The 12379-nt window shown below is 33.0% G+C and overlaps 1 protein-coding gene across 1 annotated transcript in view; it reads right to left on the reverse strand.

Moving 5' to 3' along the window:
* Positions 1 to 1225: 1225 nt before the first annotated feature.
* LOC113391494 (uncharacterized) overlaps positions 1226 to 12379 on the reverse strand; it is a 40571-nt gene continuing 29417 nt past the window's right edge. The window contains exons 4-9 of the mRNA XM_064218393.1: positions 11433 to 11598; positions 11188 to 11277; positions 10656 to 10769; positions 2023 to 2096; positions 1708 to 1866; positions 1226 to 1408 (exon numbers count right to left, since the gene is read on the reverse strand). Of these exons, the coding sequence (XP_064074463.1) occupies positions 1226 to 1408; positions 1708 to 1866; positions 2023 to 2096; positions 10656 to 10769; positions 11188 to 11277; positions 11433 to 11598 (786 nt within the window). The remainder of the gene's footprint in view (positions 1409 to 1707; positions 1867 to 2022; positions 2097 to 10655; positions 10770 to 11187; positions 11278 to 11432; positions 11599 to 12379) is intronic.

Here is a 12379-nt window from a genome sequence, read left to right on the forward strand (position 1 = left end):
TTTGGATGCAGTAGCATCATACTCCATAATAGTGATTTGTCGACTGTAACATTTATCAATCCGCAACAAATATTTGCGGTATAATATAGCAACAGTTCTTATGCTATAACCGTAATAGCACCACTGAGTGAAGAGAGTTGCATACTATTACGAAGTAAAAAAATGTAGTTATTATATTAGGAAGCTTACCGCAATTGGACATTCCAGCGCATGTTAACACGATGTTCTATGAGCAGAATGAAGTCTGAAGAATAGTAAAAGTGCTCTTCCTAAGATTGTACTTGAGCTGTAAAAAGCGGTAGGAACATGAGGGCCCGGGCGACCGTCTCTACGAGGAACGTCTATTAACAGTTCGTCATATAGAGGATAGCCATATAAAACAAAATATATAAGCTAAATAGCTATTGATTAATAAAAAATAGATGGTGAGTGGAGAATGGTAGGTGCACAGTAACTGAGAGTATACTTAGTGATATAAATGGTAGCAATTATATTTAAAAAAATGTGACGAGGAAAATCGTACGGGTGTTATAAACGCGTGATAACAATTTGTATCTACACATTACGAATTATTTCATATTAAATCGTAATTATATGTACATTACATACGACAGGAAGCATCATTTGGGTGAAAGAATGCGATGGCACCACGCCAACGAGTTTCATTAAGTCATCCCAAATAATGTTCATCGAACAAGCGAAGAAAACGATGCCTTTATAATCTCGCTCCATATAGTATTTAAACATACGATATCTGGATTCAATTGTTAAATTCATTATCAATTATATTTCTAATCTTTAATTTATAATTTCATATCTTAAGATTTTTATCATTTACTAAAAGATAACTCAGATATTTAGTATCATTAATAAAATATAATCATAATATTACGGCCTTTTATTTTTCTTTATGCAAAACTTATTTTTATCTGTTTCTGTGATCAATGATGACCAAAAAATCAAAGATACATATATTTTATGATATTATTATGGATTTGGAATAGTGCATAAATGCATGATTTGTTATGAATATTGTTTTTTTAAATAATAGTGGAATTAAGCATGTCATTGTATACAATCTGTAATACTATAAAATGTCCATTTTCAATTAGTTTTTGATCAAGATTTGCCACAAATGTGTGATACATCTGTGGAAAAATCTTATTAGTTTTATATGATTTACTAAATGCAATTAAAATTATAATTTGTTAAGTAATTTATTTTATTAAACTCTCTCTTTATCGCTAGAGCATTGTTCACATGTATCTCTTTCAAACAATCTGCAAGGTTCTGATATGCTTGAAAAAATTGAACTTCCATGTCGGCGCACTATTGCAAGAACACATGCCAGTAGACACATTGCACCTTCCACGTAAAAACCGTAGAAAATACGCACGTAGCCTTCTACCTGTGAAAAAAATTACCAATATATTCACATCGTAATTAATATTCTAAAATAAGTCTTACCAAGATGGCTATTTTTAGTGAAGCATCTTTAAATTGGGAAAAATGGATGCAAAACGTTGCCATTTCGAAGATATATGTTAGGGTTAATCCAGAATTGAAGTAAGTATTATTTATAAAAAAAAAAAAGTTACTGTAACGCTTCATAAATTGAAACATTTGTATAAACTGCCTGAGACAATAATACGAACAGCGAATTTTTGTCATTATTATAATTCACGTTTATGATATGGTAAAGCTTACGTGTTCCAATCCTCCAGTGGTAGTAAATTCTAATGGAAACATAGCGGTTTCCAAAGGCGTCTTATTCCGTAGTATTCCGAATGCTACGACGCCAATTATGTAATACGCGATTGTGGCGAGAGGCACGCAGCGACCGGCTCCGATTATCCCGAAACATCTCTAGGATAACAGAGAAACTACCAAGAACATTGGAATTGGAAAAATGTTAGGATTTCGCAATTAAATAATAACATATTTACGTGGAGTAAACATTTTTCTAAATTTGAAAATAATATTCAAGTTTAACAGCATTTGTGTGTAGAAACATATACTTACAATTATTTTTCTACATAAATACCATTTGGTTGATGATTTTGTAATTTCGGAGTCACGACTACAGCTAACGTTTTCTGAAAAAGGAAAATTTTTGTTTTTCAATATATCATTCTGAAAGAACAATTAATTGTCCGAAATCTAGGTCTTATTGTTGATAAAAAGCTAAATTTTCTGTTTGGATTATACCCGGATTCGTTAAACGTAAAGGCAAAGAGTAAAACTAACTAACTGTAACGTAACTTTTGAAAATATCGCATCAATTCTCACCATATACAATATATATCTTTACTCTTAAAGTCAAGTCATTTAGCTCGATAGGAACAACCACTAGAAGGAACCCGATCGAAGAATTTGCTTGAGATTTGCCGCATTTGGCAACCTGCGTCAAGAACGACGTAAGCAACGCCTATTCCCCAATGTTTGAAATGAAAAGTATTCAACCGATGCGTTTTATTTAAGTTGACTGGTGGCGCCGAAACGTGGAAACGAATTGCCTGTCTGCCACAAATTCAAGGGCTCTCAGCGTGTTATTTTTATAAATAAAATCAGTCATAGCTTGCATGATTAGCAGACTAAAGTGGGTGTGGGCTGGTCACATATGTTAAAGGACCGATGACTGTTGAAGCAGACGAGTCCTAATGTGGAACCACGAAGCGAGAAATGAATCATAGGACGTCACCAGCCAGGTGACTAATGACCTGAAGAATTCCTTCAGAATTCCTTCCTTATGGATAATATATGGAATATATATGTATGTGGAAGGCGGAAAATTGGGAGCTTTCGTTCCCTTTGGATGAAGCCTATGTCCAGTAGTGAAATGTGAATGGCTGATGATGTCTTACGAAATATTTAATTTATATTTTTTTCGCTGTCTCCACTCTTAGTCGTCGCACGTGTCAGATTAAGTAAGAAATAAATAAATAATTAGACAATTACAAACAAGGCTTACACTATGTATTGTATGTTTTAATCAATTCTGTAATAATAATCATTTAATTTAAGTTATTTTTGAATTGTATTGATAACATAGATATTAAATAAGAGGGTACTTTGACTTTTCTGTTCAATATTGTGAGTCACGTGATTTGTAGTGAGGCTTATATAAGTGATGGAAGCTCGGTATAGAACACTTTTACTTTACGTTTACTTTTCACTTGATCCTGGACCAGCAAGCTGCTGCTAACATTTAAGGTACGATATAATTTTGTGATATAAAATAATTGTTATTGCTTGTTAAATTATTGATGAATATATTAATTGTGTATTTGCAAATATACAAAGTTAATATCAATATACAAAGTTAGTATTATATATACAAAGTTAGTATAATTGTATTTAAATAACATGATTGTAATTTTGGATATTGAAAAAGAGTAACTACTGAGTTTCTTGCCGGTTCTTCTCGGTAGAATCTACATTCCGAATCGGTGGTAGCTTTACTTTAAATAATTTGTTAAATGACGATTCAAAAGTGCTTGTAAAAGCCTACTTGAATAAAGTATATTTTGATTAAGGTAATTGGGTTTTATTATAATTATTAATTGAAAAAAATCTAACACACGCAAACTAAGACATCTTGTAAGCTAAGCATTACTCTTCTAATGATGCAGGTAATTTAACGTAGAGGGTGCGTCGTTGTGAGTGAATAGATAACAAACTGGAATCTGCATCCTCTATTTGAAATCCTAATCATTGAGTGAATCGAATACGTAATAAGCTTTACCAAAATTATATAATTTAAAGTTCCTATCTGTCCCAGCCTTAAACACTTTACAGCGTCGTTCGTGGAAAGTTACCACCATCGGATTCTCTCATGTTAATAAAAATTAATGTTCCTTGATCCATAACCAGATTTCCTTTCACCTAAACTTTTATGGAACTGACGTTGGTAGACATGGCCCATTAAACGGACTGATCGAGTTATACAATGAGTTAACTGTAAAGGGAGGAGTTTTTCATGTCAAAATTACCAAGTGTAAAGCTCTTTTAGATTAATGTTCTTTTCTGCTTAATATTATTAAAATTAATATAAAACATAGTTATGTCTTCATTTATTGAGTCGCCTAGTTCATTTTTTTTGTTACTTTTTAATATTATAATTTTAGAGTCCAAACAAAAATATTTTATTGATTATATTTCTGTTTCTTTAGTACATTTTTACTGATCCGCTACTAAGTGTAATATTTGCTGCAATCTATGGAATCATATAACGCAAAACAAATTATCATTACCGCATTGAATCATACATTTCTGGCTGTATTTATTATATGCTCATCGTATTAAATTTATCATGTTAATCAAAATATGTATTGTGTTAAATAAATAAAAAAAAAATTGTTGTTCTTACTTAAAAAGTTTTTATAATAAATAGTTCCTAAAGATCTAGTAAAGTTTCAAAGAGTTTCCACAAGGTCGTGACGTCGTTTATTATTCTTCATCAATCAGTCTATTCCACGCGATAAAATTGTCTCGGAAAAATATCATAATAACTCCATTAAATTTTAATTTTAGAGAATAAAAGCTTAATTCGAATACATATAGATATTTTGGTACTTCGGCGAAGTTAGACAATATTTTAAAAGTTTCGTTTTACTACAAACGTTTACGTTCACATGTGTGAGACTGCACCTGAATTTTAAATCACTTCGACTCACCGACGGAACTATGTACATTGTACACTGTTCACAGTTTTGGTACTGGTAGTAAAATATTCGAAAGGGTGTTTTTTTTGGTGGATACAAAAGGGGCTCGTACGCTGTGTTGTGATGTTATATACCTATTACTAGCTGACCCGGCAAACGTTGTTTTGCCATGTAAATAATTTGTAGAGAATTTCTAGTGTAGAAAAAAAAAACTAACTTATTGGAAGTGTGTACGGATGTGGTATATGAGTGAAAAAGTCATAGAGCCATGTGAACGACGAGGGAACATAAAAATAACAAAACACCAATATTTTTTGTTTGCCCGTCTTCAGCTAATACAAACAAACTTAATGGTTTACCCACTCGAGAGCATGCAACGTATAATTGTCCGTGTGAAAAACATGGTGTACTCAAAACTAAGCCTCAAACTGACATTGTTTGGCCTAGGGATTTATTAATAGTCATTGCAAATGCCAATCCTGTCTGCTTGGGTATAATAGGTACTCGTGGTATTAATATATTTTCACCTCGAAACTTACCATTTGAAATGGTGAATTCGATAACGTTTTTCATTAATTATTTAATGACTAATTGCGTACCGTTTACCGTTGGTGGGTTCAAATTACGAACCAAATTATTGGAGATCCAACCTTCAATTGTAAGTTATTCTGTTCTGTTCTGCCTCCATCCAATAAGTTGACGCAATGCCCGATGATGCAATGGCCAATGCGATACCATTATTTGATCGTATTTCGGCAAGAATTAGCGAAATAAGGAATGTCTTGTAAAAGGAAGAACCCACCTTGTCTTGCTGAAACTGCAAGCATAACGCGGTCGTAAATGGTTCTTTGTTCCTCATTCATTAGTAGGACATTGCGAGGAATAATCGTCGCCATTTCTACAGTGTTGTACTGCAGTTCATGATTCATTTAAAATTAAATCAGTTGCACCTCGATTTGGCGAATTCATACCGAAATGATTGAGTGGTAGCAAGCATACAATCCCACTGGTTGTCATCTTCCAGTAAGCCGAGTGCAAGGCATGCATCTTTATACGTTGGATACTGTTGCCCCTTCACTTTAAGTATATCTTGAAATGACAATGGGCCAGTAACATTAACCAACAACAGTCGAAGATAAAAGCACTCAATCTGTCTTGGATTCACTGTAAATACTCGCCCAAAGGTGTTCTATTTTAATAAATTGGGACAATGCTTCAACTGGTGAGCCTTGCTTGCGGGGTATCCATCGTTTTATTTGAGCCCATGTGAAAATAGCGTGGTACTTGTAAATAGAGTAAAGTACGTGGAAAGCACCAAAATCAAAGGCACGATTAGAAAATTCAAAAAATTCCACCAAAAACTAATGGTGGATTTATAGCACGATCAATCGCTGTCTCGTTCGTGAAATATACATGCTGATCGTTTTCAGGATGGCTAACTGAACAACTGCTGGATCCTGTTCATGAATCGGAAAACCAAAGGTCAATTTGGTAGAGCGTTATTTCATTGCTTTTATTCACTGGAGGAGCACTTACATTGGTATTTTCCACTCTAAACACAGTTATGTCACTGTCTTTATAGACATACTTGCAAATGTATTTGGTGCTCTTCACAGAACTGCAGAACTCAACATTAATATGAGCATTGTATGTTTTGCTCACCAGGGGCGAATATGGCACGACTCAACGATTGTCAATATCAATGTCTGTGTTGCTGTTGGTTTTAATAAATGATTGTCCGCCATTATCGCGATTTCTTCTACGATATATTGGATATCCGTCGACATTTGTGATTGTATCGTTAGTGAAATATTTAGGGATTTTTTTTGTACATTTTCGATCTGCCATGCATTTTCGATCGACGATGAACGATTAAAAGTACCGCATTGGCCATGAATCATGTTTGCTGTAACAATATCAAACAGCAATTGATCAGAAGACGGAGCGAGAATTTCTCCAGTAATTATATTATGTATTTCTTCAGGACGGATTTTGTCGATTAACCAAATCACAATGTGGTAATTCTCGCTTTTTGCCACAACGAATACAGCCAGCAACGCGTGAAACCGAACATATGTAATTTAGTAATAAAATTTATTAAAGACTTCAGCTTTTGTCTAAACACACGTGCTTATCATGACAATGTATTGCATTTTGGTCAGGCAACAACAGAGATGTAACCTCTAGCCATTTTGGATTACATGTGAACGTGATAAATAAACACGGTCGCCCATATTCGCGCACGAAAGTCAGAGCATCCTGTATATACTCTTGTATATGACGTGGACTGCCTGCGTACGATGATGGTAGAATGACAGAGTTACCAATTTCGGCGGCGACGGCGTTGTTGACAATAGTGACACGGTTGTTATCGAGCGGAATAAAAAATGATTAAGTTATTAAAATGACTATTAAAAAGCAGGGGTTGGTGATAGAAGAGTGAAAATTTAGGGTTGTGTGTATTTTTGAATGCCACATAATAAAATAATAAGAAATAAAAATTTTATCCAAAAAATAAAAATAAATGTTTTGGGTTGGACATCCGTTATCACTTAGGGGATTGAAAGATAGATAGTATCCGATTCTCAGACTTACTGAATATGCATAAAAAAATTCATAAGAATCGGTCGAGTCGTTTTGGAGGAGTATAGGAACGAACATTGTGACACGAGAGTTTTATATATTAGATAAAAATAAGGAATAAGGAAAATATATTTAATTTATTAACAAAACAATTCGTTTAAATTTTTTTCCTCCATATTAATAAGAAAGATTTTCTTTAATTATAAATTCAATAACGGTCAATTATCATCTACGAGTATAATATCAGTAGAGCGCCTCGTCACGGTCACTTTTTTATTATATGATTTCAATTTTCAATTACAATTCTCTAAGAATACAATGTATATTATTATAATAATACGATGTAATAGGAACTGGGTTTTAAGCACGGAGTTGTTTAATCCTCGGAATAGTTCAAAGTGCACTTAGCACGCTATTACCTACTACTATAAAGCGCTATGGTTATATCGTTTCACCCTAGTTTAAACAAATTCTCAATGTTTTTTTCTTTCTTTACGTATTTGGATTGTAAGATGCCATCAACAAAGGGACGTTTAAATAAATCCTCCTTTAACCAAGGTGATCTATTACACTAAAAATCGAAACACTGTAATACTAAGTACTACCCACAATATATATAACCGGTAGCATAACTGCTACCGGTATTACCGGATACTACCAAGAAGAACATCAATAGTTACTAATTTTCAACAATTAAATAAAAAAGGTATGTTAAGAAACCCAGTAAAAACTAGTAAAAATAAAAAAAGGAATTAAATTTTGTACTATTATATTGCAAGACTAACTTTATACATTGTAATATTTAAACATTTCTATGATCGTACCAATAATATTGTACCAATTATGGGTTGAGGATTTGGTGACCTGATGTAGAGAATTTCCCTTTTTTGGGCACCATTCTCCTCAGATATGATACTTAGCCGATAAAACTTACGCTTGTATGACATAGTGAAATAAATAAATTTGTTTATTCATTCATTAATTGCCACTGTTAAGAATTAACAAAATATTTGTAGACTGTTGAAAATCAGACTAGAAGTACCGATTTACCTTTCGAATATTTGCTCAGCGACACTGGGCCGCTTTGTACATATTTACTTTGTTTAATAAAGGTATATTTTTATATCGCGTTAGGAGTGTAAGCGTGCCATTATAATCTGGTAAACAGATTAATATAATTGCTTTTTTATAATTATATCTTTGTCCTATTTGTAGTGGAAACACTTGAGTAATAAACACTTTTGACCAATATCAGTGGTTCATTTTTTGCCCAGAGAACCGTCATTCAAAGGGAAAATGCTAACTCTTGTCACCTCTCCACGTGGTCGTAATATTTATAGTAACTAATTTTATTTTTTATAATATTTTGCTACTGATGTAGAAATATTCGATAAAAATATTGAAAAAAAATGAGAGTAATTCAAATCAAAATATATATAAAAAAAATTGGATTGATTCACATAAAACGTTTTTGAAATTTTTTAATTATTGCTAAGCTATAATGAAAGATATACTGCAAATCGATATTGGTCTAACTATTGATTACCGCACTAATTAAGCTCGTTAATTATATAATGGTTTATTTATTCTTAACAATATGGCGCAGACCGTAATTTTGTTAAGGGTAAGTTGAACACTTAAATATTAGTAACAGTATTTAACATATCGGTTGGGCTTTATGCAAGTCCGTCTGAGTAGGCAGCAACCACTCATCTATCTAATCATCATCTATAAAAAAAACAGTATTATCGTCCCACAATGAGGCAAAGGCTTCCTTACCTCCCAAGATTAATTTTAGAATTTTATTCTATCTGACACGTACCTGTCACGTCCCTAGATGAATTAGGAATTAAGCACGTTATAACAGAGATTTACTTCACTGATCTGAACCTACGTTCTTGATTAAAGATGATCAATTGATTTTTTTTTGTATGACATAGATTGGCGGACGAACATATGGGCCACCTGATGGTAAGTGGTCACCACCACCCATAGACAATGGCGTTATGTCCCTTGTACCTGTAGTTATACTGGCTCTTGCACCCTTCAAATCGGAACACAATAATACTGAGTACTGTTGTTTGGCGGTAAAATATCTGATGAGTGAGTGGTCCTACCCAGTCGGGCTTCCACAAAGCCGTACCACCAAGTAACGGTAGCTGATCTATTGAATGAAATAACAGTTGTTTTTCATCTTAACCTACAATGTTCTCGTCAGGAAGAGCTCACCCTTAAATCCTAACCAACAGAGATGCCTAATCTGCAGTAGTCAGTAAAACCGCAAACGTAGCCAATATGTCCGAGGGATCCTTTCCTCATAATCTGTTATCGATATTTGCGGAGTCGGTTATTATTAGTGTATTATCTGAACTATTATGTACTAAAAGATTTTTGAAATGATTTAAATATCGGAAAATTATGTGATTAACTTATATTTGGATTCGTTGTTTGTAACTGGAACAAGTTCGAGGTTGGCTATAGAATATATTTTGGACTTAGCCTTCTCAAGAACTTTTTAATGAAAGTAAGATTGATTTCAGAATCAAATTTATGTACGAATTTGCTTTGTTTCTATTTTTAAAACTGGCGATGACAACCGGTCAGTGTAACTAAGCGCAACCTACTACCCCCGCGCAGCGCCTCCTTCATTGTGCTTTCGTGCAACATTTTTCTGTAACAGTTCGTTAAAGTTCAGCGGCTTTTAGATAAAAAGAGATTTTTTGCCGAAATTAGCCGAAGTCAAAGGTTTGGTCGGATTGTTCAACATCTCAGATTTATATCTAGTAAATAAAATTACGTTCAGTTTGTTTCAGTTCGTTGTGCTGAAAAATGCCCAGAGGAAAGATGATATTCTGAGGTTGTATAAATTCTCCTGACCAATTTCGATCAAAGCAGCCAATTCAAATAAGTAAATTGGTAGACAATAATTTATACAATTTTCAAGAACTCAAGAACATTTAAAAAGAAACATTTAAAATTTATCGCTAAATGTAGGTATAGACTATAGACGCGGTAGGTAGCTATTTTATAAAGTCTAGCTAGCTATATATATATATAGCTAGTTAGTTCACTTCTGCTTAGGAAAGTAAAAATATAATTAAATAATGTGGTTAATACTCGTTCTAAAAAAATATATGTTATCCATAACCTATACATCACAAATGAAACACAACCAAATCAATCGTCAACGCTTGTCTTGTATTTATTCACTAACAACTTGAATTGTGATATAAACGAATTACAAAAATTAAATTTTAAACGAAATCAACTTAAAAACATTCGCGGACTTTTATTAAATTGTAAAAGATATTTAATCTTTCCAACTTAATTTATATTACAAAGATAAGGATGTTGTTTCTTCGATAAGATTTTTAAGTTAATAATTTCATACTTAGCTAAGATAATTACCTCTTTTGTTCACAAAGTCGTGTTTATGTTCACTAAATTTTCCGCAAAAGTTTTCCTTCAAGTGCTTCGTGTATGCTTCGACGTGAACTATCATACACGTGCTTGCGTTCACCACTGAAAACATTATTTTAATACGGTAAATATTACAATATCGTCATATAATTAAAGTCGACAATAAAACCTTCTTTGATTTAAATTTTTTTTAAATTATGTAATATTATTTGCCTGAAAATCGACAATAAAACCTTTGATTCTTAATTTATTATCAGTATTATAATAAGTAGCAGTGGAAGTCACAATATTAGGCGACAAAAAGGAATATTTTATTTTGAATGAGATTCGTTTTCAAAAGTTTTGATGTTGTAATAAAAATTGTGTTGTTAATTTTTAGTAATTCTAACGTCAAAAAGCATTATTTTTTATAAATGTGTTCTGGTTTGCTCGCACGTAACTTGTGCGGAATAATCTGTGCCCAAATAAAGGCAAAAAAAAAACTGGTTTGCAAATTGAATGATCTACGATAATTACTTACTTAGATATATATGAGTTGGAATTGCTAGAATAGCGTATAATAATGCAGATGTCCGTCCCAATAGGGTATGTGGTACCGGAGCACCGAAACCTGAAAAATATTATTGTAAATTAATTTGTATTTGGCATAATAAATATAAATGAGAGAATATTAATTGTAATCTTTTACAGATGAAAACTTTTCCTTACTTAGTTTTTTTTATTATAAATTAATAATTCAACAGGTAACATGTAAATCTAATTTACCTAAAGCGGTCATGACGTAGACAGCGAATAAGAATGTGCCCGGTAAGTCCCAGAAACGTCCCGGTTTGAGTCTGGCTCCGTCTCCTACAGCTCGTATAGTGAGTTGTCGTTCATCCTCAACGCGTCTTTCAATCGCGTAACGCCATCTTGGTGACAGTGGAGTTATCTGTCGTATAAGTAAGTTACACTTAAATTTTTAATAAATAAATACAATACTAAATTTTATACTTATTCACTTTGGTTTGTCAACTTTTTTCGATTAATTTTCATTAATTAACGGTGCAATTAATTGTAAACAGACTAGTATGTTATATATATTGTTGCCACACACTACTAACAGTATATTCATATAAAAAATATGTAAATACTGTCTGATGGGCCATCTTATAAATCGAAACTAGCTCTATTAATATTTTAATTTCACAATAAGAACGTACAATTTTAATGTTAAACAGAGCCAAGCCCGAATGAGCTCATGTAACTCGTAATAATTAATAGTTATAAGTTTCATACAAATTAATTTATTTCTACACATAGAAAATTAGCTTGCATACAATTACGTTTAAGTGCGAATATGTTTTAAACGCTTTACATTAAGAAGGCTTGTTAAAAGTATACATTTTACATAGCCCATTTGAGTAAGCTTGCGGGAACGAGTGCAAAAATAACGACTAAATGTTACTACTCGCCCAGATGGCACAGTGGATAGAATGCGTGCATCTTAACCCATGATTTCTGGTTCAAACCCAGGTAGGCACCACTGAATTTTCATGTGCTTAATTTGTGTTTATAATTCATCTCGTGCTCGGCGGTGAAGGAAAACATCGTGAGGAAACCTGCATGTGTCTAATTTCAACGAAATTCTGCCACATGTGTATTCCACCAACCCGCATTGGAGCAGCGTGTTGGAATATGCTCCAAACCTTCTTCGCAAAGGAAGAGGAGGC

This window comes from Vanessa tameamea, chromosome 22 (assembly GCF_037043105.1).
Source record: "Vanessa tameamea isolate UH-Manoa-2023 chromosome 22, ilVanTame1 primary haplotype, whole genome shotgun sequence".
NCBI lineage: Eukaryota > Metazoa > Arthropoda > Insecta > Lepidoptera > Nymphalidae > Vanessa > Vanessa tameamea.